Source organism: Heloderma suspectum, chromosome 3 (genome assembly GCF_057233095.1).
Source record: "Heloderma suspectum isolate Gila_16-S chromosome 3, 16-S_ref, whole genome shotgun sequence".
In the NCBI taxonomy this organism is placed as follows: Eukaryota; Metazoa; Chordata; class Lepidosauria; order Squamata; family Helodermatidae; genus Heloderma; species Heloderma suspectum.
In genome coordinates, this window is record NC_139460.1 from 262,666,496 (window position 1) to 262,694,006 (window position 27,511).

General features: G+C 49.6%; 3 protein-coding genes across 6 annotated transcripts; 1 reads left to right on the forward strand and 2 right to left on the reverse strand.

The window, feature by feature from the left end:
- Positions 1–727: 727 nt before the first annotated feature.
- Positions 728–6,283, reverse strand: SLC25A28 (solute carrier family 25 member 28). Its single transcript, XM_084846659.1, has 4 exons — positions 5,927–6,283; positions 4,820–5,048; positions 3,772–3,828; positions 728–3,198 (listed from the first exon to the last, which is right to left on the reverse strand). Exons 1-4 carry the CDS (start codon positions 6,209–6,211, stop codon positions 2,681–2,683), a joined length of 1,089 nt encoding a protein of 362 aa, XP_084702785.1. The 5' UTR covers positions 6,212–6,283; the 3' UTR covers positions 728–2,680.
- A 1,056-nt stretch (positions 6,284–7,339) lies between these two features.
- ENTPD7 (ectonucleoside triphosphate diphosphohydrolase 7) lies at positions 7,340–23,775 on the forward strand. Of its 2 annotated transcripts, XM_084846666.1 has the most exons (14): positions 7,510–7,611; positions 7,843–7,947; positions 9,355–9,534; positions 10,045–10,236; positions 16,527–16,732; positions 16,875–17,025; positions 17,569–17,672; positions 18,030–18,086; positions 18,494–18,642; positions 18,722–18,888; positions 20,183–20,507; positions 20,621–20,706; positions 20,850–21,011; positions 22,673–23,775. In XM_084846666.1, exons 5-14 carry the CDS (start codon positions 16,687–16,689, stop codon positions 22,899–22,901), a joined length of 1,476 nt encoding a protein of 491 aa, XP_084702792.1. In that variant the 5' UTR covers positions 7,510–7,611; positions 7,843–7,947; positions 9,355–9,534; positions 10,045–10,236; positions 16,527–16,686; the 3' UTR covers positions 22,902–23,775. The 2 variants fall into 2 exon arrangements, with proteins under 2 accessions (XP_084702790.1, XP_084702792.1); XM_084846664.1 differs by lacking the exon at positions 10,045–10,236 and having other exon boundaries at positions 7,340–7,611.
- ATP6V0E2 (ATPase H+ transporting V0 subunit e2) lies at positions 23,190–27,422 on the reverse strand. 3 transcript variants are annotated; one of them, XM_084846675.1, is made up of 4 exons: positions 27,220–27,422; positions 26,153–26,200; positions 25,228–25,350; positions 23,190–24,229 (listed from the first exon to the last, which is right to left on the reverse strand). In XM_084846675.1, exons 1-3 carry the CDS (start codon positions 27,321–27,323, stop codon positions 25,257–25,259), a joined length of 246 nt encoding a protein of 81 aa, XP_084702801.1. In that variant the 5' UTR covers positions 27,324–27,422; the 3' UTR covers positions 23,190–24,229; positions 25,228–25,256. The 3 variants fall into 3 exon arrangements, 2 of the variants coding, with proteins under 2 accessions (XP_084702801.1, XP_084702800.1); XM_084846674.1 differs by lacking the exon at positions 23,190–24,229 and adding an exon at positions 24,243–24,775; XR_014789528.1 differs by lacking the exon at positions 23,190–24,229 and adding an exon at positions 24,256–24,973 and having other exon boundaries at positions 25,049–25,350.
- Between the last annotated feature and the right edge of the window lie 89 nt (positions 27,423–27,511).

Below are 27,511 nucleotides of genomic sequence, written 5' to 3' on the forward strand. Positions count from 1 at the left end.
GCATAGGAGCAAAAATGTTTGCTTAGACCTAAAATTCACTTTAAAAAATCAGAGCCAGCACAGATAGTACCACAGCTAGCCAAAATGGTAGCTATTTTCATTAGTGGCCTACTTGTCTGAACTTTGTAATGCCTGATGCAGAGGCATGTAGAAGATCACACCATTCTATAATGGGGGGAGGGGGATAGAAGTGCAATTCAGGCTGAAAAGGGAAAAAAAACGCAAGGTGATCCCCCCACCCCAAATCATGGAAGTTGACACTATGATTGTGCATGTATTCCCACTTCAGATGTTAAATTTATGCACAGAGAAAGTCTTCTCAAAACTGTCTACGCTGCCTCAAAGACTGAAAGACACTCTTAAGGAGTGGAAGCTGCCCCATGTTTGATTTGATTGAAATCCTATTTCATATGACAGAGACCATCCCCAAGCCACGTGGCTTGCTCTCCAAGGTGTAGATCTACACTCAGTGGAGTTCAGGAATAAATGGCAAGGGCAAGAAGCCAATAAAAACCTTGATATGCCTGGGAGAATCAGTAAAATAGCCAGGAGAGTGTGATGAAAAAGATTATGGCCTCAGGATCATAGTCAAGCATAAGAATGCCCTACCCTGTGCAACTCCTCTAAGATCAACTAAAAGGCCGGTGCATTCAAGTGCCCCTCTTACTTCTTTATCCCTCTCACCCCAGCAGTTATGGTACAAAATTAGAAGATCAACAGAACTCACTCCCATACATTGATACTTTTATAATCATAACATCATGTGAAATCCTTTGAGCAGCTAAGCAATACAAGATGCTGCACTTAAATGTGCCCTGCACCACCATAAGATCTTAAGAATGGCTATATAATGAACAGCATAAGAGTGGGCACAAGAACCAATTGCCATATTCTCCAGGGCAGGGGACACCAGGTTCTCCAGTGTGCTGCTGCAACAGTGGTTACAAGTGGTGAGGCTTCTATCAACAGCCATTTTCCCAGGAGGACAAGAGTTTCCTATCAAAGCCTATACTTTTAAGAAGGGCCATGTCAGCACTAAATACAGCAAGCAAGATCCAGACACTCAGCCATGCATGAAAGGGCATTTTGAACACAAAATGTTCTACTCTCCATTCTGGTTCACTTTCAAAGCTCTGGAACTTCAATTCTTTCCCCCTCACACACCTAATACTAAAGCAACAGAAAGGATACATTAGGGAACCTAGAATTTGGTTACAGCCATCAGAAGCAAGGGAAAAGAGCTGTACTGTATGAGGATTCACTCTTTCTGCTGCAACTTGCAAAGGCTGCACATAGAAAGTTGGTGGGCTGGTCACTAACATACTGGGCAATAAAGTATTGGCTTAACCACAGCCCTGTATTTGCTTCCTCTGCACATTCCCCCTCCTCCCAAATGGCAGCCTCCAAGTCTTGGGGTCAAGAGTAAAAGGAAAGATGATCACACCTTCTTCAAGTAGCACAACCCCATTACACAGAAAGGTAGTTTATCTCTGCAGTCAAGAATGCCCTTGTTAGGCCACTCCAAGTTAAATGTCATCAGCTACAGAAGTGCCATCCTCTTTTGAGTTCATACAACGACCTTTCATTTGATCAGACTCCAAGGAGAGGCCTAGGGCACAGCTAACATTGAGCTGCATGTCTTACAACTGCAGATGGAGAAATATGTTTTCTAATGACACCTGTCCCTGCTCTTCAACTACAGCCTGGCACAGAATGCTCTATTCTTCCATACCTCAACCTTGCAATTCTGTGTGACAAGGAGTGGGCGAGCAGGAGCAAAACATACACACACACATGCACACCCCTATATATGTAATTTTCCCATCACAGTGTATGATAGTGGAAGTCACTGCAAGCCACTTGGAAGGATAACCCAGTTTGAACCAGACACTGGCTCTTTTTCACTACTACTATGAAACATATCTGGACCACGCAGGAGGGTGAGAATAGAGCTGGGAGTTACAAGAACCACCTGAACTGTCAGTTGCCTGGTGCTGGACTGCTGAAGTCACACAAATGCTTTTCCAGTGCTGTTTAAGGGTGACAGAATTGATAGATCAATATCCACCATACAACTTGTAAAAGATGCCACATTATACAAAGCCAATCTCGCTCCTCCCCTCCCCTTCTCCAGATCACAAGAGGAAACAATATCTACCATCCTGCTACAAGTGGGTCCAAAGAATTGCTGAGGATCAGAAGCAGAAAAGGTGAGACAATAAAAGCAGATAAGGGCCATGACAATAAAGCAGACTTTATTTGAGGTGCCAAGGGCCACAACAATCAAAGCCTTCCCAGAGAGCACGAGGTCTGTGTGTGTGCTGCTAGACAACAGCTCAGCTAACACTTTCCCTGCCTCTATCACCACTAATTCATAACTGCAGCCATTTCTGGGTAGGTAGCCCATCACCCCAAGTTCCAATGTGCTCACAGTAGCTCCTGGGTAGTCACCCTCCTTTTTAGGGGAATACAACCATTGGAGGGGGCAAGGGAGATGCTTGTCAGGTGACAGGCTAGAAAAGGGCAGGCCAAGCTGCTGCTCGTTGCATACTATCCATTTGGGAGAAGGATGATGGGCTGTGCAAAATGCAGCAGCAGGCAAGAGGCGGCATCATTATTCCAAAGGCTTGCTTGTCATCCGAATCTGGCACCTGCCAATCCAGGGGGAGAAGTCAACATTTCACTTCCCAGCCAACCGTTCCTCCTTTCGCTTAGTGAGGATGTATTTGAAGAACTCATACACGGACCAGGCAATGGCTGTGGAGGGCATCTGGTAAATGACACGGGCCTGCACCCCACGGAAATAGGCAGTCAGCCCACCCACGCGGTACACCGTCCTGAATGCGTGAGCCATGCCTGTAATGTGCCCACTGATGTTGGTATTCAGTGCCAGGGCTTCCTGGGTATTCAGCAGTGTCTTGCAAACGTCCAAGGGGGTGGTGGCAGCAGCAGCAATGGCACCTGCACAGGCACCTGCCACCATATGGGAGCTAGGATTGTATTGTCTGTGTGGGTTGAGGTGTTCCTGTAGGGATTCGTAAGCCATGAAGTGGATAGCCTGGAAGGGGATGTTCATGGTCAGCTGAGTGGTGTAGCTTCGGTAGAAAGCTCCTGCCCCTTCGTTGCACCACACAGCTCGCACACAGTCTGTCACTCGCTGGTATGGAGAGTTGTACATCTGCATCCTCTGCTTTACCACTGGGGATAGATGACAGCAGCAGCCCAGCCATGGGGAAAGGACAGGGGACAGAGGGAAAAAAAGCCAGTAAGTGCAGGGACCGGAACACTGTGCATTCCATGTAAACACTCCCATGGATGCTCACACTGCATCCCATTCACTGCATCCCTCAAACATGCCTCAGTGTTATCTACCAGCCCAGCAAATCCCACAGAATTCCATAACTCAGGAAGAACCAATGATGCCCCATTCCTGGATTGTGAGACACTAAGTAAAAACTGGGGTCCACTGAAATGTGCTTGGATTTTGCCTACAGAATGCAGGGAACGCACATATAGGAAAGGCCAGGTTATAATACTGTCTTCATGTCATTTATCAACCCCCAGAGCAGGAACAGGAACGCAAGCCCTTCTTCATTCCAGCCAAAGCCTGTTCTGTCCCCCCACAACCCCACCATCCAAACTACCCTTGTCATAAATATTGCTCCCTCTCTGTACCTTTTTACAAACAATGTGAGAGCACCCTCTGGTGACAAGAATGGAGCACAGCACAAGCTGCTTGAAAGCAGCAGCATGGCTGGGCAGCAGTATTACCTTCTGCTGGGTTCATGGCTGCATCATGAAGCAATGTTGCCACACAGCCTGCTGCGCCTGCAAGACAAGGACTGTTACATATGAAGAAGAGTGGAGGGGAGACCCACCAGGGTCCTCACGAGCTCCCAGCATGTTCCACAAGGGAGTGTATGAATGGAAATAAGGATACTGTCCTCCCCAAGAGACAATGAGTTTACTTAGAAATCAGCATGATTTTTCAGAGAGGGAATAGCAGAAATCATAAAGGCTCTAGCATAGATAATGTTTCTCCAACTTAATCTCAACACATACTGGAAGAAGGAGGAAAAAAAATGCCTAGAAGACTTTAGTTAATGTCCTTGTTTCCTAGAACACAGAACAACCGAGACTATCCTGCAGCTATTTAGGACACCACCACCCTCCTACTAACACATCCAACAGACTTCAGAGACTGATGAGTTAGGTCCAAACATCTAGGGAACCCAAGCTAAATGCATCTTTCTATTGTCTGTCCAGACTATCAGAGATGAAGGAAGAGCATTAGAAGCATGATATTGTGAAGAGGCAGATGTAAAATCTAGACCACATGTTACAGGAAGCCTGGGGCCGTCCCCACTTACAAATTAAATTGCTGAAGAAAGTGGTCAGTTTAGGACAAACAGAAGCACAGAAATCTCTGGGACATCTTCAAAGGAGCAGCACTGTATAGAACCAAAAGGGCAACACACCCACCCCTCTATCACATCTTAATCTCTCATCACAATAAGGAACAGACCTTCCAGCTGTCCTGAGGGAAACATGAGCCACCTGCCCCTTCTCATTCCCTTCCCATCCAGTTATTGCCCTAACAAAACAATGGTAAACCTATAACTAATCACACTTAGATACTGCTTGGAGTTAAGCAGAACACAGTGTTAGGGAAGAGTGCCACTCAGCACCAGAGCTTCGAAGATAGCAATGCCTGCGCAACAGAAAGGAACCTGACGTCCAGTTTCCCCATCTCACTCTCAGCCCCAACTGGTAACATGGGGACCCCGGGATGGGGCAAGGGGGCAGGAAGGGACAATACCGTTGGCCACGTGACTATTGCCCCCAGCATGGATAATGTCGGTAAGTGTCTTTTTCAACTTTTCGTAGCAGGCGAAATACAAGGCATGGGCAGGGCCAGCCCCTGTGGCTGTGATGTTCAATCCACGCATGGGTCGCCAGATCCCTTCAGTCCGCACGATCCGCCACAGAGCCTCCAGCACATTCCGGTAGCGAGCAGCAGGTTCTGGTTGCAGGCTCTGCATCCTTGTCTGCCAGCGCAGGGAGGGGAGCAGGTTAGATATGCCTAGGGATTGACCCAAATAAGTTCTCCCGACCCAGCTCTCCCCACCCGATGCTCTATGTCTCTTCATAGACCATCAGCATTTGAGTCTCAGCACACACTCTCCCTGCCAGTTACAGGCAAACTTTGCAGATATATGTAAATTAGTGGGGTTGTGGGGGGTTGGTGCTGGTCTATGCTCTGTAGCCCCTGCTGCCACCACCTAAGGGTGCAATCCTGTGCATGTTAAGACAGAAAAAATGTCCAACAACTTCCAGCATTCCTGGAAGTTGTGAGGCTTTTTTCTGTCTAAACATGCGTCCTAAGTGACTTAACCCCTCCTACCTAATGACTGAGCCCAAATCATTATGCAGGAAGAAGGAAAACTGGTTTGCCGGCAGAAAGGCCCAGATTGCGATCAAGGAAATAGTTCCTACTTCTACCATTGGCGGCAATTTGTAACTGTCATCTCAAATTCCCAGAGCAATGATGGTTCGTTGACACTTCCGCCGCCAACCCGCGAAAGAGCCAGCTACTTGTTGATTCTGCCCTCTCTGACATAATTCGTCATCTCTACCCCGCAACATTCAACCCCTTGTCATTCTGCCAAGCATCCAGCCTCATCGCTTGTGGGGTCAATTCGGATCGAGCCGAGTCGCCGGCCAACACACGGATTAAAGCGCAACGCTACTGGAGAACGTGTACCTGCGGTTACCGTGCTCCGGTCTTGCCAAGAGTCTCCTTCCAAGGACTCCCGGGTCTCACCTCAGCTCTGCGCTGCGAACAGCTCATCGCCACCCGTCCCGGCCCCGACTCCCGCCGCCGCCACCCCCGGAGCCGTGAGGGCAGCTTCCCGCCTGTTCTCACCTTGACACAGTCCACCGGGTACATGAGGCTGTGCTCCAGCACCCCAGCCACAGCCCCTGCGAGCATGTGGGTGGAGGCGGCGGAGCCGCGCGGGAGGGCCTCGTAGTCCGGCTCCGGGCCGGCCTCGGTGTCCGTTCCAGTCCCCCCGTCCCCGCCGCCCCCCGCGGGCCACGCCCAGCCCGACCCGCCGCCGCCCCCCCCGCCCACCAGCAGGAGGAGCTGGCGGCCCGGCTCCGCCCCGCCCCGCTGCCCGGGCCCAGCCGCGCCGCCCGCCCCCAACTCCATGGCGCCGCCGTCGAGTCCGTTACGGGCTGCCCACTCGGTCCTGCGGCTCCCGCTCTGTCCAGCCCGCCCACGGACACCGTTCATTGGCCAGTGCCGATATTCGCGCCGCCCACAGCCAAGGTCCATTGGTCCGCTACGACTCCGGCTAGCTTCTATTGGCTAATACCAGGCTCGCCTCCCGCCTATCCAGAAAAGAAGTTAGGCAATGCCTCTTTGACCTTTCGTTCTTCCCTTATCTCATTGGCTACCTTTCCCCTTCACGCGCTATAAATCGGAAGGAGAAAATATTCATTGGGTACTATGCCTGGCATTTAAAATGACAGGCTGGTAATAAGGTCTGCGCAGTTTTCTATGGCGCGTGGGGTTTGTTTGTAGTTGCTGGTTGGCTTCTCTTTAGTGATGACGTTTCTGTCGACGTCCAGCCTTCACCAACTTGGTGCCCTCCAGATGTGTCCGGCTGCAGCTCCCAGCATCCCCACAAGTATAAGAATACAGGAGCAGGGTTGACTGGGAACTGTCACTAGCTTGGCATTAACAACAGGGCGGTTGCGAGGGTCTTTATTAGTTTTCTATACCGCCCCATAGCCGAAGCTCTCTGGGCGGTTCACAAAAATTGAAAACCTCAAGGTACAGCGTAGAACAGTATAAAATATAAACGCTTAAAACTACAATTTAAAAGCACAGCCAAAATGAAACCTAGCAGCAATGCAGAGATTTAAAATACTGACATAAAACAGCAGAGGTAAAAGACTAGAACGCTAAAATGCTGGGAAAACAAAAAGGTCTCCACCTGGCCCCGAAAGGAGTACAACGTGGGCGCCAAGCGATCCTCTCTAGGGAGCTCATTCCACAGCCCTGCTGCCACAGCAGAAATTGGTCAGTTCATCCCGCAGAGATAGAACAGGCTGAACTTTTTAAAGCAGCCTTCCCCAAGCCAGTGCCCTCCAGATGCGTTGGACTACAACTCCCATAATTCCCAGCCAACACATCTGGAAGGCTCCAGCTTGCGGAAGGCTGATCTATGCTTCAGACCGATGAATTGGGCAAGGTTCGCGTGACGTAATTAAATGAAACGCGGGAGTGGGGAATCCTCCCCAACCCTTAGCCGGGACGTGTCACCGGATTGGCCCGGACACTGTGACGTATTTGATGCTAGTATTGCTGAATGATGCCTGAGGAAAGTATCGGATCCCGTTCTGGGAAAAAGCACCCCCTCTGATTGGCTTCCCGGAGTAGGAGGCAGGGCCGAGGCTTCTGAACTGCCGAGAGTAGCCGGATTCGTTCCGCCGCGTCAGCCCTATACGGACTCCCTCATTGGCTGCTGGCCCTGAACCCGGTCGCCCTGGGGACGTGGCTGGAGCGCTCGCTGCCCCGGCAGGCTCCGAGCGACGAGAGAAGCGGTGAGTTCCCCCCTGCCAGAGCTGGTGAAAAGGGGGCGCCCGGGAAGAGAGTCCGGGGTGTCGGCGCAGCGGGCTCGTGTTCACCCCTCGCCGTGGGGGTGAGGCGCTCTGTCCGAGCCGCTTAGAGACCTTTGGAGCGTGGAGTTAATTAACCCGGGGTTAATTGTGGCCGTTACGGGGCAGAGAATCGGCACTCATTTGGGGATCTCTCCCGGCCTTCTTCCTTTTCAGGGTCCGGGATCCTCCTGCGGCTGGAGGGGAAAGAGATGCAACTTCCTCCCGGAGACCGTAGAGGAAGCTAACCGAGTTCGGGGAGTGGGGTGTGCACATGGCCAGGTGAGATGATGGGTCGCGGGTCTTGCTCCAGACTTCCGTTCCGGAACGGCCAGCATCTTCCTTATTTCGCAGCCTTGGCCATGCTGGTTGGGAATGATGAGAGTTGTAGTCCAACACATCAGGACAGCAGCAAGTTGGAGAAGACTGTTGTATAGGGGTGTGTGGGTGTGTTAGGATGGGAAGCACACCATGGTAGCCAAGAACTCAAAGAGACGATTTCTATACTCCCTCTCTGCTTCCCCCAATTACAATGATGTTATCAGCCTCTCAGCATGCGCCGTGTGGTTATTAATGCTTAGAAACCTCTGCTGCGCCACAGCACAGCCTGGCTAGCAACTAGGAAAGTTCAAAGCTCAAGCTCAGAGCTTATCAAACTAGGTAGAAGGGCAGCTTAAATGTTTCCATGTGGGTCTGGAATGTGGCTGTTGGATGCCACCGTGTCTGTTAATAGTTTCCTGGGCACTTCTTCCTCCTTGTTCTTCAAGTCCCACATGCATGTCTAGGACAGGAGTGGGAGGAACACATCTCCCTCGATAGAGAGCACACCTGTAAGACGTGAAAGAGGAAAACTGAGCCACGCACCCATTACCTGTGCTTATACAGGGCTATGTAGGTAGTTACTGCGGCAGTCTGGTGAATATGTACCTGGCAGTAAGCCCCATTAGACACAGTAGGATGTGCTTCCGAGTGTTGGGTTGCATTGTTGTAGTGACTAACTGAAAGCCATTGCAACCTGACCCAAGTGGCTAGTTCAGATGCAAAGTTGTCAATGAGACAAAAGCACATTATTAAGACTGCAGTACTTAGTGTCTTTCCTGCCAACCTAGCAGTTCGAAAGCAAGAAATTGCAAGTAGATAAATAGGTACCGCTTCAGCGGGAAAGGTGACAGCGTTCCGTGCACCTCGGTGTTCAGTCATGCCGGCCACATGACCACGGAAGCGTCTTCGGACAGCGCTGGCTCTTCGGCTTAGAAATGGAGATGAGCACCACACCTTAGAGTCAGACACAACTGGTTGGGGACACCTTTACCTTTTACTTAGTGTCTTAGTGGATTTGTGGAGCCCAGTTCTTCCTTGTTACATCCCTAAAGGTGCAAGCCTATACATGTTTAGACAGAAAAAAAGTCCTACAACTCCCAACATCCCTTCAGCTAGCCATGTTGGCTGGGGCATGCTACATATTGTAGGGCTTTTTTCTGTCTAAACATGCACAGGATTGTGCCCTCAATGTGTATTAGGACTTCCCAGCCTCCTTAGAAGGGTTCCTCCTCTTCCAAGCTTCTAGCTGTGGGCTGTGTTATTTTCTTGGTGGATGTTGGAGGCACCTGCACTTGCCGTTCTTATGGTCATTGTACTGACTGAGGCTCTTACCAGACTTTGTTACTCTTCTTTGTCTTTCTCTTCCAGGATCAGTTTTTCCTGCCTGTGTCCAGCAACTTGGCACTTCACAGTGCCCTCGGTGAGCCTTTGCCTTCGTCAACGGTTGGCCCTGCTAGGCCTCTTGCTTGGAGTCTGCCTTCTGCTGCTTGTGGCACTTATGAATCTGTGGCATTGGAAAGCTGACTCTCGGGACAGGCAGTTTGAAAGGTGGGTGAGGGGGGCACGGGGCTGGCATGAGACATGCCAAGAGAAGCCAACCGGATGCTTTCTGACCTGGTTGTGGAGATTATGTAGCGCAGGGGTGGGCAACCTGCAACCCTCTGCATGCAAGTCCTCTGGCAAGAGTGATCTGTCCCCTTTCCAGCAGCTTTCTGGGCAGGGAGGAAGATGGGGAGACAGAGAGAGAGGTGGCAGAGAGAGATGGGTGGGCCACTGCCCAGTGCTAGCCCTTGCTTTACCTATTTCTGGTATGTGGCCACTGCCAGATTTTTCAGTACTCATTTATTTAAGTATTTTTATCCTGCTTCTCAAGCAAAAAGGCACTCAGAGCAGCTTATAGTCAATCAGTAAAACAAGATGGTTCCTGCCTGCAGGCATGCAGTCTAAAATGACACAGAACCCAAGGAAAAAGGATTGGGAAGGGAAGAGGGGGAAAAAAAATATTTCATCAGGGCTGGTAAAATGGCCCTGCTTCCTCTCTCATCTCTCTCTGTACAGCTTGCTGGAATGGTTCAAGATTGCCCCCAGGGAATGTGGCCCTCAACAGAAAAAAGGTTCCCCAGCTCTGGCATAGAGGGAACCTTTCTGGCTCTTGGAGAGGGTGACAGTCATCGATTTCTGTTCTGGGAGCAGCTTGCTGTGAGATCTGTACCAGTTGTGCAGTGCAGTTCTATACACATTTACTTAGAAGTAAGTCCCACTGTGTTCAATCGTGTTTACTTCCTAGTGTGTTTTGGGCTGCAACCTAACTTAGACCTGAGAGCAGATCCTGAGGTAGAAACCAAGGAAGCAAAATCTGCCTGATACTTAAGCGCTGGGAGCTTCCACTGTCACGTTTCCAGATTAGCTGAGCAAAGCATTTTAAATGGCTTTCTTCTGAAGCAGCTAGTAGATCATATAAGAGAAAAAGCCTCTGCACCCTGCAAAATGCATGAGGATTGAGGAATTAGTTAGGAATCAAGCACAGTGTTGATATGAGAGATGGGGGCAGCTACCACTATTCCTCTTAACAAATGGGTGTAAACAGTATGCTCTAAAATGATGTCACACCACCAGAAAATCTCTATGTGCACCTTCAGAAGATGATGCCAGGTATAGCTTGCTTTTGCTGCTGGCAAATCTAAAACAGAGGAACAAAAATGGGCTTAGGGCACAAATCTTATGCTTGTTTAGACAGAAAGTCCTACAACTCCCAGCATTCCTCAGCCTACATAGCTGGCTGGGGAATGCTGGGATATGTAGGGCTTTTTTCTGTCCAAACTTGCTTAGGACTGCACCCTTGAGGAAGCAATTGACCAGAAAGGTAAATTCTTGCAGACTAGAAACTAACCCACTCTGAAAGGGAAGTACTGCTCCATATGGAGCATAGTGGGGTATCTTCAGGGTGAGAAAGTGCTGTGTGCCCTTTAACCAGAATGGTGTATTCTGCATATACTGTGTACAATGTAGATTCTATGTCATAGAATCTGGTGCCTTGTGAAAGCAATGGAGAAGGGCAGAGCTCGTTTCTTGCCCTAACAAGAGAGGGCAGTTTCCATGTCCGTGTCTTGATCTCCATCCTTTCTTCCCTGTTTTTCTGCTGCTCTAACATCCTCCTGGTCTTGATTAGAAAAATGGGCAGAGACTTCTGATTTTTTTGTGCATTGCCAGTGTATCAGTAGAAGGGAATACACTGGATTAAAACTTGCAGAAGAGGTGGCAGGGCATATGTCACAGATCCAATCTTGCTGTTGGATGGGAGCAAGGAGTATTCACTCCTTCCCTGCTCCCTGCCCTGATAATAATGGTGGGAAGGGGCCACCTGCAGGGATGTCAGCTGGTATTTTTCCACCAGCGAAGGCCATAATCCTTTTAGAATGGAGGAGGAAGAGGGTGCCAAGGCTTAACTGCTCAGTTTTAACACAAGATCAGGGCTGCTGCTGGGCAGTGCTGCTGGGCAGTGCTGTTCTGTGCAGGCTTTGTTATCTCTCTGTCTCAGCTGGTGGAATGCTGGGAACAAATCAGCGTTGGCATCTAAGGTGTTGAACCTCTGGAGGGCACCAGGTTGGGGGAGGCTGATCCAAGTGCTGGAAATTCTGCATTTTGGTGGGATTCCCCCCACCCCACCCCACCCCTGCGTCATTGATTGATTTCAACACAAGGCCTTTTAGCATCTCTTCAGTGCAGAGCCTGGCTAGTCAGCTGTTCTAAGATGCGGTTTGTGTTCTGCAGTCGGAATAAATGATATGTCACACGAGCACTTCCCTGGGTTGGTTTGCCCGCCCTCTTTATGCTGGGTCTTATATATTCCGGTAAAACAGGAGTGCAGAACCGCTTTCAGCGCAAGGGCTGAATTCCATTTTGGAGAAACTCTTGGGGGCCATATTCCAGTGGTGGGCGGGGGGCCGGAGTCAAAAGTTGCAGGGCTGGAGGCAAAGGGGACATGGCCAAAATACCAAAAAATATTCGGATATTTTAGGTTAAAGCTCTTACTGCCAGTAACTATGCCTTAGGAGAGGTGTTTCAACTTTTTTGAATGCGGAAAAGCCTGCATAGAGGTGAATCCACCAAAGTACTGGTGATTGTGCGGGGGGGGGGGGGGACGACCAGGGGAAGGGAGCATGGGCATCTGGGGAAACCCACAGGCCCAGATTGGGACCCCAAGAGGGCTTGTTTTGACCCATAGGCCTGAGGTTCTGTACCCTCTGTTAAAACCTCATAGTTGTACTTCAGAAATCCAACAGTTGCCACCAGATGTTTTATGCCATGCCTGTCTATCCCCACGTAGAATCCATCTGTGAGTGTGTCTGGGGTGGGGGAGGTTGGCAGAGGGGGCACTCTTGAAATGGGTATTTCCTTGGGCAAGGTTTTTTTTGACCCCTCTGATCTCTCTATGCACAGGAGTCTTCCCGCCCCCCCCCCCATTTCCCCTATATGCCTCCTCTTAAAATCAGTAGTATTTCAGAATGGCTAGATGTGTAGGTGTTTTTAACCTAAAGTATTATGCCAGCCTAGAGTACTTGAATAAAGGAAGTTATCTCTATTGACAACACTAGAGAGATAGGAAAACATCAAAGACAACAAGCAACTCGTAAAGAAAACCAAAGGTAAAATCTTTCAAGATTTGTAAATACCTCTTCATTGTTGTTACTCTACTGCAGCCTTCCCCAACCTGGTGCCCTCCAGATGTTTTGGATGACAACTTCCAGCAATGGCTGTGCTGGCTGGGACTGAAGGGAGTTGAAGTCTAAAACATGCTGAGGGCACCAGGTTAGGGAAGGCTGTTCTACTTCATGGATTACTGAAACTTAAAATGTACTAAACCAAGGGTTAAATCCCATGTTTATCCTCTACAGAATAGACCCCTTGAAATGAATGGGACAAGTTAGTCATGACTAACTTAAGTCTCATTGTTTTCAGTGGGTCTACTCTATGTAGGACCAATATTGGATGTAATCCTAAAAGGCAATTAGTTACATTTCTGTTGGTAACCACGACAAGCAGCAATTCCCTAAGTAAAGGGATGAAGGCTGATAATTTCCCATAGACAATACCACCTTTTCCCCCAAAGGCTTTTTGGGAAGAAGGGAGGTTGATTTAAGATACAGATTTAGGATCCCTCAATCTGATCTAGACTCTCTGGTCTGGTGGAAAATGACAGTGCTTCCTCTGAAGCCCGAATTTTATTTAATTTGCAAAAGAGGGTCTCCAGCTGTGGTTCTTTCTTAAGATTAAAGAGTCTAGACTTGTAGATGTTATCACTTTAAAATGGGCCATTAAGATAAAGGAAGGGCAAATGTTTTGGCAAGGGTTAGTCATTTGCATTTGACAACCACCTCAAACAATTGCTTTTCAGACCAAAAGATAGATCAGTAATTACTTTTACATTCACATTTCCTATGTGAATTCTTTCAGCCTGCCCTTATGGGCAGCAGGCTGGATTAATAAAAGACATTGTTTTTAATAAAATAAGTTTTTCTCTTGCTAGATATTATAATCTGCATAACATCCTGAATGTAGTACTTCTATTATTACTACATTTCCCCCTGCTTTTCTTCCATCATGGAACTCAATGTAGCATAAGATTCACAAGTGGTATCACATCCAGGCAGTGACCAGGTGCAGACCCGCTTAGCTTCAGCTGGTTGCTGTAACATGTGCCTTCAGACCTTGACCTGGGACTAGTCCTTGTGCCTTTTCAAAGGTGGTCCTGAAAGATATATTAACTATATGGCTTAGGGGAGGGGCTGTGGCTCAGTTGTGGAGCTCACGCTTTGGATACAGAAAGTCTTCATTCCAATCCCTGGCATCTCCAGGTAGGGTTGGAAACTCCAACTGAAACTCTGGAGAGCCGCTGCCAGTCAGTGTCAACAATACTGGGCTAGATGGACTCATGATCTGGCCTCAGTATACAGCAGCTTCCCATGTTCCTATCAATTCAGCGCAATATGATATGGATTGAAGGGGTTTTCTTCTTGGGGCAGACATCAGCTGCTTCTGGTCGAGGCTTTTTCTGTGCAGTCACACTACCTCATTCGCAGAATTTTGTGGGAAGCCCGAAGAACGTTGTCTTCAGTTTCTAGCCCGCCTGTGCTTTCCCACTGCTGCTCCTGCCACGGAATAGCTGCACGATGCCTTTTGATGGTGCTTTTGATGGTTAGTGCTCAGAGCCCTCTCTCTGGGAAGCACCCTACCAGTCTGTACTGCGTTGTTATGTATAAGTACTGCGCTGTTATGCAAATTAGAATGTGACATTCTGCAGCTCCTCTAGAACTCAGACTCTGATGCAAAGTTCTGATCCTGCTTGAGACGTGGTTTGTGTCTGTCTATTCTGAGAGCAGCTCGGTGGGGCCTGGCACTAAGAGTGCCTCACCTACTCCCTCCAGCCCCAAGCCTTGTTCTATCACTCATCTGACAACTGGTCCCACCACACAGTAGGTTTTAGTTACCATTCATGTTTCCTTTCCCCTATTTCACAAATGCTGGTGAAAGGAAACATGCTGGGATGTCAAGATTGGCTGTACGGCAACAAACTGGGCTGACTGGCATGTATCTCAATGCTCAGGGAAGCTATGTCCTCTTCTCCAGAAGCCCGGACAGGAGAGCCTTTGGCCCTATGGCAACTAGCCTGGGGGATAGTCTTTTTCAACCCTTGGCTTTGTTCCAGCTGGTGTTGCTGGGCAGGGGAAGTTGTAGAGGTTGTGCTGACTGAGGCAAAATTTCCTTTGGAACAAGAAAGGGGAGCAAGATCAATGAGTACTATGGTGATAGGAGCTTTCTGTCTGATGGATCTTCAGAACCCACTAATTTAGTTAGCATCTTTAATGGTAGGAGATGCTGCAGTCTCTCTGTCCTCTTCTCTGATGGTGCTGACTAAATGGCACAGAGGTGAGATAAGGCATATCTGCCTGAGGTCTGTGGCTTTTGGGGAGCTGAGGCCAGTGCCTCAGGGGATCGAAGAGCTTTCTTCCTGCTTCTGGAAGGGGGAACAAGAGCCTCCAGAGGGACTAGCAGCATGTACTGTCAGCATTGCTTGGAGTATTCATGGGGGAGCAATATAGGCGTTCCCTATTCCTGTGCTTCAACAGCCAGTCTTTGAAAGGGTAGGGCAGACACTGTGCTGAGCTGGTGATGTGTTTTCATCCATGAGTCTTGAGACCATGAGTGCCTGGCTAAACTAAATAGTGAGCTGGCAAAGCATCATCTCTAGTCCTCATGGAAAGGGGAAGTGACCTGGAGAGCTCAAGAATGTGATCAGCATGAAGGGGCAGGATCTGCTTCCAGGAATATTATGGGGGCTATCTAGAGCAATTTGTGGGGGGAGAAGTCTTAATTGTGGGGTGGTGGTAGATCCAGCTAAGACCTGCAGGCACAGTTTCTCTTGGGGCTGATAGACCAGGGACCACAGGGATTGTCATGGACCAGGAAGGCCCTGTTCCATGAGTGGAAAGGACAACAGGCAAAATACTGTGCTCACACTCCTTTTTGCTCTTTCTTCCTGTGGCCTTTTGTGCTGCCACCAGGTGAAAGTCTTTATTTCTCTGGCTGCCTCCAACAAACCCATCTCAAAACTCTCTGGATCTTGGGTATCTACTTTAGGTGGTGCAGGGGTTGGCTGTTAGAAGTGGGGTGTGTAACCAAAATCTGAATGAATATATGCATACACACAAGCATGCAGACAGACAGACACACACACACACGCACACACCACAGAGAACTCATATGAGCAATAGGATAATAAGACAACCAGGGATACACGCATCCAACTAACCTAACTAGACTGTGTTCCTATATTATCTAAGTCCCTTATCCAAGCAATATCTTACAGTCATTGGTCCAGCTTTCTCAATCAGTTTTATAGTTTCAGCTGCTCTGATTCTTTCTTTCCTCTAAGGTCTCTAGCCTTCTTTCCTTCCTTCTTGCTCTGCCTGTCTGTGTCTCTGCTCCTCTGCATTTTGCTTTTATTTTCTAAGATTTTTTTTCTTTCCCCAGCCAATGAGGAGGGTAGTTCCTTGTTCATTTCTGCCAACTAAGTTTCTGTTTCCCAAGTTAAAACTTTCTCTCTTCCTCTGACCTTCTGTTGAACCTTACCTTCTGCTTCCTGAGCAAAACATCCTGACCTCTATATTCTAACTAATTCTTTTACCTCTAAACTATTAACCTTTTGTCTAAAAGTGACTAGGACGCATGCATAAGATTTAACCCCATAATATCCTAAAACCAAGCTTGAATACAGAAATGGAGGACAGAAAAGGAAGATGGCAGGACTTGCTTGCTCTTAAATTCTCAGAATATGCTTTGCCAGCTGCAGCCCTTTAGACCACTTCGGCAGGTGAGAGTATCCTGCGCTCTGAGTCTTGCCTTCTTCTCTCGGATGTCCAGAGCCATATGAAAGTTTTCTGTGAAAGACTGGCTATGCCTTTTTGCAGTGCTAAAACTACATTCAGTTTTAGTCTCTGCCTCTTACCCTCCAGACTAAATCTACCTTTTCCCACTTGCAGGTATTTAGCACGGTATCGAGCCTTGGAGGCAACGGACACAAAGAACCCGACTCTGAGTTACGGGGTTGTTGTTGACTGTGGGAGCAGTGGGTCCCGGGTTTTTGTGTATTATTGGCCACCGCACAATAAGAATCCCCATGACCTGCTGGACATCCGGCAGATGCGAGACCACAGCAGTGAACCCGTGGTGAAGAAGATCAAGCCAGGTTTGGATCTTCCAGTTGTTGTTGTTATTGCAGTAGGCATAGGCCCACAGGAACCAGGCAGCTGGGGGCTCCTCGAATTGTGCTCAAGGGGGGTGCGTTCAGGTGCAAGCTGCTGCTCAGGCTATTCCTTTTGTTTGGACAGGGATCTCCACATTGGCAAAAACTCCAGAGAAAGCTAGTGAATACATTAGGCCACTGCTCAGCTTTGCTGCTGCCTATGTGCCTAAGACCAAACACAAGGAGACCCCCCTCTACATCTTGTGTACTGCAGGAATGAGGCTACTGCCTGACTGGTGAGTGATCAATGCCTTTCCTGGACCTGAATTAGCATAGGCTTGGGGCTAGGGAGCAGGAAATGCTGGGCCACTAGCCGCAAGAGATGGGTTGCATCCTCGAGCGGGAAGGAGGACAACCCCCCCCGCAAGCAGGACTCCTTGAAGGAGCCCCTTGTACGACAAAGATGCAACAGGGCTGCAGCCCCTCCCTCTTTGTTTTGGTTGACTGTAAGGCCTGGATGGGTATTTTAAAAGCTAAGCAGGTTTCCAAGCTCTGTGTTCCGTGGAGCAACTTTGTCTCTTCCCTGGCCCTGCAATACAATCTCTAACAGAGTAGCAGTGGCTGCCCCACCCCGCTCACTCCCCTATTGTGGAGCCAAATATTAAATCCTATTTAGGAAGCTTGGGTGTTTGCAAATTCCTGGCTGAGAAGAGGCCAAGGGAGAAGAATTGGGGTCTTGCACTGGGGGACAAAGTGACAGAGCCTGCAGGGAGAAGGGCAGAGGTCTCTCCATACAGAGCAAGTAGAGATGCTCATTGTTCTCATGGGGCTCTTTACAGGCAGCAGGTGGCCATCCTGGAGGACTTGGTGAGGGATGTGCCTTTGGAATTCGACTTCCTCTTCTCGGAATCGCAGGCAGAAGTGATCTCGGGGAAGCAAGAAGGTGGGAGATGGGTTGGAGAGGCTCAGTCACTCCATCGCGGGGGCGGGGGGAGTTTGGCTAAGCGTAAAGGACAGAATTGGGGCATGTGGGGAGAGACAACTGCACAGTCCAAGCCAGGGGGCTCAGCCACTTGGTTCCTAGAGACCTGGCTGAAATGGGCTGTGACTTGAGTGGGGCTGTGCAGTGGAGGAGAGGTGTGGGTGGGACACAAGCTCCACCCACAGCTGGCGGTGCCTGTCGCTGGGCAGGACTTCCTCCCATTAAGCTTCCCAGGAAGCTGCTGCTACACCAAACACCAAACCTCCCCAGTATCTTCAGGGGGCTTAACACTGCCCATGGCTTTCTCTTTCCCCCCAGGAGTCTACGCGTGGATAGGCATCAACTTTGTCTTGGGGAGATTTGACCATGAAGAAGGTGAGGCTGGGGCAAAGGAAAGTGTGCCTAATGCAGCCTTCTCAACCCCTCCAAACAGGTTGGACTACAGTGCCCATCACCCACCCAACTTCATTCTGGCTGTGGGTGATGGGAGTTGTAGTCCAACACATTTGCAGGTCACCAGGTTGGAGAAGTCTGACCTAACGAATGGGTACTAGTTTTTCTCTTTGGGGCTTCTTTCCCTATTGCAGGGATATCCTGTGCAGCCTGCTCAGTTCCCAGCAGGAGCAGAAGTGAGCGGTGGAGACCCAGTCCAATTTCCCCTCCTTACCCCACACATTCCCAGGGGACCACCCCAAGTGATCAGGGGAAGAGCAGTCTTCCATCTTTCTTTTCCAAAACTTTGGTGACACACACTCTCTCTCTCTCTCTTTGGGGGGCTGCAGAGGAAGATGCGCTGATTGCTGTGACCCTGGCTGGCCAGGAAGAGCCCCTGGTGCGAAAGAGGACTGTCGGGATCCTTGACATGGGAGGTGCTTCCCTGCAGATTGCCTATGAGGTGCCCAGCTCCACTACCTTCTCTTCTCCACAGCAGGTGGGTGCCTTGAGGAGGGCAAGTGTGTGCCCTGGTCCTGGCTGGGCGTTGTCTCTTACCCCAATCCTCCCCCTTCCAGGAGGAAGCTGCGAAGAGCCTGCTTGCTGACTTCAACCTCGGCTGTGATGTCCAACACACCAAGCACATCTACCGGGTCTACGTCAACACCTTCCTGGGCTTTGGTGGCAACTTTGCCCGGCAGCGCTACGAAGAGTTGGTGCTGAATCGGACGGTCACCCGCAACAGGTATCCTGCCCCTGGACTTTGTTGTTGTTGTTGTTCAGTCGTGTCCGACTCTTCGTGACCCCATGGACCATAGCACGCCAGGCCTTCCTGTCCTCCGCTCTCTCCCGGAGTGTGCTCAAGTTCATCTTAATTGCATCGGTGATGCTATCTAGCCATCTCATCCTCTACCGTCCCCTTCTCCTTTTGCCTTCAGTCTTTCCCAGCATCAGGGTCTTTTCCAGTGACTTTTCTCTTCGCATTAGGTGGCCAAAATATTTGAGCTTCAGCTTCGGTATCTGTCCTTCCAATGAGCAGTCAGGGTTGATTTCCTTTAGGATTGACTGATTTGACCTCCTTGCAGTCCAGGGGACTCGTACCCCTTCATGCCTTGTTGTGGCGAAGGGGCTTGCGTAACTCAATGAAGCCATAAGCTATGCCGTGCAGGGCCACCCAAGACGGACAGGTCATGGCAGAGAGTTCTGACAAAATATGGTCCACTGGAGAAGGAAATGGCAACCCACTCCAGTATTCTTGCCAAGAAAACCCCATGTTGAACCCTTAGAAAAAGCCTTTTTAATTTGGAGAATAGAACACACGGCAAGCAGGAGTGGGGAACCTGTGGCCCTCCAGTGGATGTTGAACTACAGATCTCATCATCCCTGACCGCGCTGCCTGGGGCTGATGAGAGTTGGACCCCAACAACACTTGCAGGGTCCCCACTCGTGGCATACAGGCTCTAGCCAGCCAGCTTGCTAACGATGTGGTCTACATGCCAAAGCTGGACTAACGTGGCCCCTTCACACAGTGTGCAGTGGAGGATCTGTTTTTCATCCTCCCCACCCCCCACGACCCTCGCTGTTTCTGTCCCTAATGTGCTCCAGCTTCAGCGCTCCCATTTCATGTCCTCAATCAAGAGCAAATCAAGTCCAAAGATGGTAACTCTCTTGCCAGCAGGGGTGGCGTGCCTGTGGATGCACGGCATGCACTCATTTTTTTCACACCTGTATGTACTTGCACTGTGTGTGCGTGTGGGGGGTGGTCTGTGGGTAATCCACTGATAGGTTGTCTGTTAGCAGTGAGGCTTGCAGATCCTTCTGGCAGCAGGAAAGATAAGTTTGTATACATTTGCAGGAGGCAGCTGAGAAGAGATGAGCCAGTCACCTGAATGATGAGGGCCATGGGAGAAGAAGTTGGTGGCCTGTCTGCATCCCTTTTGCCTATTTAGGAGAGGCAGGGGCTGTGCTTGCTCACTGCCAGGAGTTGGGAACGTCGGTCTTCTCTTTCCCAGATTCTGAGGCTTCGACTCTCATTGCAGGTTGCGGGGTGAGCAGATGGGGGCAAATCCTGAGGTGCCGGTCTTAGACCCTTGCCTGCCTGTGGGACTGGAGGATGTTGTGGATCAAGGTAGCCAGACCCTGCACATCAGGGGCCAAGGAGACTGGCAGACATGTGCAGAGCAACTGCGCCCCCTGCTGGCTGGAGGCAACAGTAGCCAAGTCACTTTGAGCAACACCTATCAGGCACCTATTGATTTTACTAACAGTGAATTCTACGGGTTCTCCGAATTCTACTACTGCACTGATGATGTGCTGCGCCTGGGAGGGCCATATCATAGGCCCACGTTCACACAGGCTGCCCAGGTGAATGGGGCTGAGGGGGATGGGACCGGTGTGATCCCCTTTGCCTAGATATGTTTCCCAGGGTGTGTGGTTTCTGTGCTGATCTCTCTCTTCCCCACTCTATCTCCTTCCAGGATTACTGCAGCCTGAGCTGGTCTGTACTGACACAGAGGTTCCAAGACAAGCTATATTCTTCACATGCAGACCTGCATCGTGTCAAGTAAGAAGTTATCCTTCCCGTTTGGGAGGGAGAGCATGCTTTGTCCTTAACCCTTCCTCCACAGTGTGGGACAAGAGCTCCAGAGAATCTGCTGTGTCCCAGGCCAGCATCTTTGTGATGGAGCCCATTTGCTCTTCTTGCAGGTACCAGTGCTTCAAGTCCGCCTGGATGCACCAAGTCCTGCATGAAGGGTTCCACTTCCCCAGGAATTACTCCAGCCTCCGGACAGCCCAATTGGTGTATGACCGGGAGGTGCAGTGGACATTGGGAGCCATTCTCTACAAAACCCGCTTCTTGCCACTCAGGTAATGCAAGAGATGGCCATTTAGGCCATCTCTCATCTTTGCCAGTGGAGTGTTTCTGATTACTCCAGCACCAGTGTCTTCTGACACGGTCTTCTGGAAAGAGTTGGACTCCCAGGATTGTGACCTTGGAACAAGAGGGTGGGTGTTTGTACTCTGCAACCCAGCAGACATAGACTGTAGAGTCTGAAGCTTTTTCTAAAATAGTGAGATAAAGGCAAATTGTTTCGCTGGTAGTGCTCTGAAAGGAAGATGGAAAAGGAGAAAAATAGGGCTACAGGGATCTCTGGTATGCTTTTAAGAGCTGCCAGAAAGAGGATCTCAGGGAAGCAAAGTGTACTGTTTGACTAGGAAGTTGATCCTTGATCAGCAGACAACATTGTATATTAGTTGCAAGGCGCAAATCCTAGTTTTTGGATATCTTTCTTCCATTCATAAATGGTTTGTGGGACATAAACTGAAGGTAAGTCAAAATCTTCAGAAAATCTGAGTTACCTTTTTAGTGCAATACCTGTAAGTGGTTATTTGCTGCAGCTAAGGCAAACAGTAGAAAAGCAAGCAATCTGGTTTAGTACAGGTTGCCATTTGATCTTTGGGCCAAATCAAGATGTAGAAACTGGGTTGGGACTTAGGCAAGAGTTCCTACTGCTGCTGATGGATGAGTGCTCATGTCTTCTTAAGAAGCCAGACTTACACTTCGAGAGCTTTGTCTCAAGCACTGATCAGTGGAAAGGCAGGTGGTGCGCTGCACAGAAGCGTTCAAGATAGGTTCATATATATTCTGTTCCACCCTTCCCTGGCCACCTTTAGTTATGATGCAGAACTTCAAAGAACCTCTGTGGCTTACTGGAAAAAAGGGATTAGGAAAGCTGTCCCAGACCCTACACTTCACCACTACCCCACAATCCACTTTTTTGGCCACTGACATTTCTGCAGAGGCTTCTTTTAGTGAAAGCTCAATTTCAAGTAATGTTACCTACATATTCTCAAGTGCATGCCATAGGTGGAAATTTGTGGTCTTTTACATTCAAATCTGAGTTTGTTCAATATACCAGTTCCAAATTTGAACACTGAAGCTAAAGCTATTTGGGCTCTGTATAGCCATTGCTGCACATATGTGGACCGGTGGCGAGTTCTACATTCTAGCCCTTGCATCTCTTAAGAAATGGCACTGTGGCGAATGGAGCAGGAGTGGCATCGGCATTCTCAGTAAATGTCACCTAATGCGAAGCAGAGCTAGGGGAGTATAGTGGCTAAATAAGCTGCAGGACCCAGCTTCAAATCCCCACTTGTTAAGTTTAACTGTGCTCTCTCGTGGCCTAACTTCACACAGTTGTTGTTACAACAAAATGTACGGTTCCCTCCCCCTGCCACATGTGCCACTTCCAACTCTTTAGAAAGCAGGAAATATGCAGTAGAATTATGTAAATGGACATGAATTAGGGTCGCCTACTTTTTTTTAGCAGAACTCCTGGGCTGTTTGAGAATTGCTCAAGAAGCAGAATTTTAGCAAGTGAGGGGTTATCGTTGCTTAATCACCATGTCCTTAAAAGCATGGCCAACTAAATTTCAGCCTCTCAAGCTGCTGCTACATGCCGTTCAGCCTTGCCAAGAAGAAACAATCAACCAGCAACCCCCATGCTGACCTTCCTTTCTGTTTCCAGGGATATCCGCCAGGAGGGCAGCCGACAACCCCACAGCTCTTGGCTCCGCCTGTCCTTTGTCTACAACCACTATCTCTTCTTCGCGTGCATTCTAGTGGTGATGCTCGCGATCGGACTCTACCTCCTCCGTCTGCGCCGCATCCACCAGCAGCGGCTGCACTCTGCGCCACTTGACATGCTGTGGCTATCGGAAGTGGTGCCGCTGTCAGCGCAGGAGCAGGGCTCCTGACAAAAGAGCTACCTCCCTGTGACTGGCCAGCCCTCCTGGCACTGGTTTTTAACAGGCTCAAAGCTGTGATCCTCTCATATTGTTTTTAGTCCAGAATTCTATAGCACTCCAGTTTAGCCCCAGGGCCAAAATCATTACGGTGTCTCCTCAGACTTGTCACTGCCCTGAGCTCCCCCAACAGACTCCAGATTTTCCTCTGTGCCCGAAGACCCCAGCTATTGTAGGAAGAGGACCAGAGTTGCTCTCTTCTATCCTTCACAGCGAGCAAGAGGCAGCATTATTCCAAGTGACCAAAGAAAACTTGATTTACTCAGGAAGTGGAGGGAGAAGGACCATGTGTGGCCAAGGACTGTATTTAGGACTGGACAGCTCTTTGAGCAAGGCACCTCCTGCAAAAGGAAAGGAAGTGCTTCAAAAGCACCTTCTGGTGCTTCAAATCTAATACTGCAGCCCTCTCTGTCTACCTATGTTGGTGCCTGTGAAAGGAGGACCAAATGCATACATACAGGATTCTTTGGGGGTAAGAAATGTTCTTTTAAAAAGAAAAGGCAAATCATCTGCTGCTATTTTCTGCCTCTTCTCCCATAGTGGAACCCAACTAACTTTTGCACACACTTAAAGTGTGGGGTCTTTCTCAGATCCCGTATTATACGTGTCGTTGGCTTGTTGCTGTTGCTCCTGAACAAGGTCCTTCAACTATTCTTGGTTCCATAGAAGACCACCTTGAAATACTGAATATTCTAGTCAACTTGTTCTCATGAGGACATCTTGCCCTTTGCATTGAAATCAATTGTGGGCTAAGTCACACAATGTATTTGTTTTCATACTTGAACTCCAGCAACTGTAGCGATAAATGATGTGTTGAGCTGTTCAGCCAGTGTTTTGTGGTGCTGCTTGCGCTTGCAACTTGTTGTCCATCACCAGCAGCAACAAGAACCATCATTCCTTTCTTGTGTTCTGGACCGAGCGCCTATCTACACCAGCCTTCCCCAACCAAGTGTCCTCCAGGATTGCTGGCTGGGGATTATGGGAGCTGTAGTCCAACACATCTGCAGGGCATGGAATTAAGGAAGGCTGATGTACACAATCTTCGGCCTAGAGCAAAGAGCTTGCTTTAGATGTTGCACCTGCCTGAACCAAACAGACTAGTGAATGGCTTGCCTCCTCCCTCTTCCTTGCTTGGAAAGGTAGCAGCATCTTAGATCACTCCATAACTTCCTTGCCAAGAAGTACAGCCCAGTTTTGATTTCTGTATCATTTGGATAGCATAGGTGAAAGGGCATTACCCTAGATGACATTCAAGCACTTCCCAGCCACATAATAGGATCCTACAAACAGTAAGGAAAGAAAAGATGACATCCTGAACTTTTTATTTTCACAATACAAGTTTACACCAGGTAAGTACACATACAACTGGGAACTCATATAAAGGAAGAGGGATGTTGAGACCACTGCGCCCTGGCACAGCAGCCTCAGCTTTTGGATAGATCAACGCATGCACTGCGCAGGCCAGCATCACCACTGAAACAGGAAGGAAGATGCCTCGTCTCTTAGCAAACAGGGATGTTACAGAGCTCCATCAGCAATGATTCAACCTTCATGTTGATCACAAGACTGCCAAGATGCAACCATCTTGCCCTAGCTGCCCCGGGGGGGGGGGGGGGGACACACAATATTGGTTACAACTTCACAGCAACAGTAGATACCCTAAGATGCATCCATTAAAACGGGGGGGGGGGTCAAATGCATAAAATGGTCCCTTGATGTGCTTGGGTCTTGACCCTATTGCTGTGCGGGACTTGAGGCTGTAAATTAAAAGATCCATGGAGTTTGTACTGGAAGGGATAGGGCTGCATCTAGCATCAAAAGAAAGCCTAAGAGAGAGAGAGAAAATATTCTCAGTACTGAACTTTCCCCAAGCTGAAGACAATCTGGCTGTTGCTTGGCATTCACATGGCTACCATCACAGAGAGAAGGGGCAGAAACCTGTCCTAAGGAATCACTAAGTAGCAGAAGCCAAAGTTATTACAGGCACCTGTCTGGTCTTGTTGGCTAAGCCCGGGGTGAGGAACCTGTGGCCTTCTGGATGGTGTTGGGACTCAAACTCCCATCAGCCTCAGCCATCTGGAGGGCCACAGGTTCCCCACCTCTGGGCTAAGGTTAGTGGTGCTTTTCAAATGGCTGCATGCTTGGAGCAAGCAAGGAACTAGAAGTGAGTTCATTCCTTTTTCTTTCAAGCCATTAGTGGGTTGCAACTAACACGGGCGCATGTGAGCACAAGAAGTCGGATGCTTTTATGCCTGTATTTGTGTGGGTGGATGAGTACCTGTTGAATCGGTCTGTAGTGGGCCGAGGTCACTCCCACAGGAAGCGGACATACCAGATGGTCTCATTCTTCAACTGGGGTCCAAATAGCGGGTTGGCTTGAGACAAGATTGCTATAAGCCAGCTGTGAGAGAGAGAGAAGAAAAGTGGTACACAAGCTAGGTCACAACTCTTTTTGCACCAGGCCTGAAAAAGTGGAAAGCATGGCTTCCCAGTGGCCCAGTTATCCTTACATAAGGGACAGTATCCCTGTGGCAGGAGTGTATGATTTGTGGTGGCTCAAGGCTTGTTTTGGGGTGCAAAGCCCCCCAGTTCTTTAACCCAGAAGTGTACTGCTGAGAAAGGCTTGGCTTGTGGCATAAGACTTCAGAGCACCTCACACAATAAAGAAGCTCTGAGCCAGACAGGATGCTATGGCATCTGGATAGTACAAAGGTGGTCCATGGCTTATTTGGGGATTATTATTTAATAAATTATGGGGTATAAAACCCAAACTGTTTCATTAACATGTGTTGGCCTGAGGCATCATGCATGAAAAGTGTGTTAAGTTAAAATAAAGCCTTGGGTCAGAGATAATGCTTAAGCCATCTTTGAGGGGTAGTATCCCAGCGGCAGGCATGCTTGATTTGAAGTCACCCAAAGTTTATTTTGGGAAAGAAGTGCATGCAAGCTTCAGTTTGTTAATGAGACTGCTTCTCCACCTCAATAAAGAACAGGGAAATAGCAACCAACATTAGCATCATAAGTGTGGGTCACTTAACACAGAGTCACATTCCTTCTATCCCAGATTACTTTCTACACATCCAGGAACAAGGCACTGGGTGATAGCACTTCAGCTAGCCCTGATGGAGAGGATGGTAGACTTCCTGCTGGGTGTGGTCCAGCCCCACATCCAGCCCTCCTCTCCTACACACACAAATACTCACAAAAGATAGCAGCAAACGGCAGTGGTCACCAACATGGTGATAATCACTCTGCAGAGAAAAACACAAAATGCTGAGTTAGTGAGGCAGACAAGGGCATGTGGGATGAACATACAGAGGGGGCACCTAGATCTCCGGCTGAGTCTACACATGCGCTACATCAGCCTTCCCCAACCTGGTGCCCTCTGGATATGTTGGACTACAACTCCCAGCATCCTGCAACCAGTCCAATATATCTGGAGGGCACCAGGTTGGGGAAGGCTGTAGTAAATTGTGGAGGTGAGAATGGCCTGTACTTTTTCCATTGCACTCCCACATAAATATTCCCTGCCAACAGAAACCTGGTCTATGTTGTAGACCAGCCTTTTGCTTGCTATGCTGGTTTTCTGTTTGCAGGGGTTCTATTATAAGGGAGCAGTACAGAAAGGGTTTCTCCCCACCTCCAGCCCATTCTACCCCAAGTGTAGTTCAAGCCTCGTGGGAGGCTAACCAGCTCTGAGGTAGTCAGTGGTGCCAGTAGGTAATTTTAAATGCTGAATTTAATGGTTTCATGAGCCTCCCCTTTAGAAGGCCATGTGTATTACTTGGGTTATGAAGCATACTACTAATGTTCTTCTTCTCCACCCCCCCCCCCGCCCTTACTGCCGTTCCATGTTTTGAAATTGCTTCTCCGATCCGATATAAAAAAATACCCTCTGAGCATGTGCAGTTTTGCATTTTAAACCCCCTTAAATCACAGCACCGTCATGACCACAGGAACGAAATGGGAGTTTGCGTCTGCTGGCCGCCTCGCTCGCCGCTCTCTGGGCGGTGGTCTGGGGGGCCCGTTGGCCCCAAGGCCCAGACCTAGCTGCCCCACTGGCGCCAGTGCGGAAGGAAAGCGGGCGAGTGCCGCAGCGCGCGGCAGGGCGGACGCGCGGCGCTTCCTCGGTGAGGGCCGAGAGAAGAACCGGGGATGGTGCCCCTCGCTGCTAGCGGAGAGCGACCCCGAGACGGATCGCGCGGATTGAGGTCGTGAGAGCGGGGGGGGGGGAGACGGGCGAGGGGGCGCAGCGCAGCAGGAGCCTCACCCGCGGTTGGGCCCCTTCGGCACGAGCCACGGGCCCGCGAATCCCACGAGCCCCCAGAAGACGGAGAAGAGGACCATCGGCAGCGCGAAGCTGTGTGCCGTCATCGCCGAGCCGCTTCAGGCCGAAGGACGCGCCCGGGGAGGGAGGCAGGGAGGCCGCCCGCCGCGCTGGACAGCTGGAAGAGCCGGGCTCCGCCCACCCTCGCGTCCCCAGCGGCGAACCGGAGAACAGCTCCAGCGGGCGTCTGGCGTGAGGCGCTCTCGTCGGCTCGCGCCTGCTCCTCCGTTAGCCC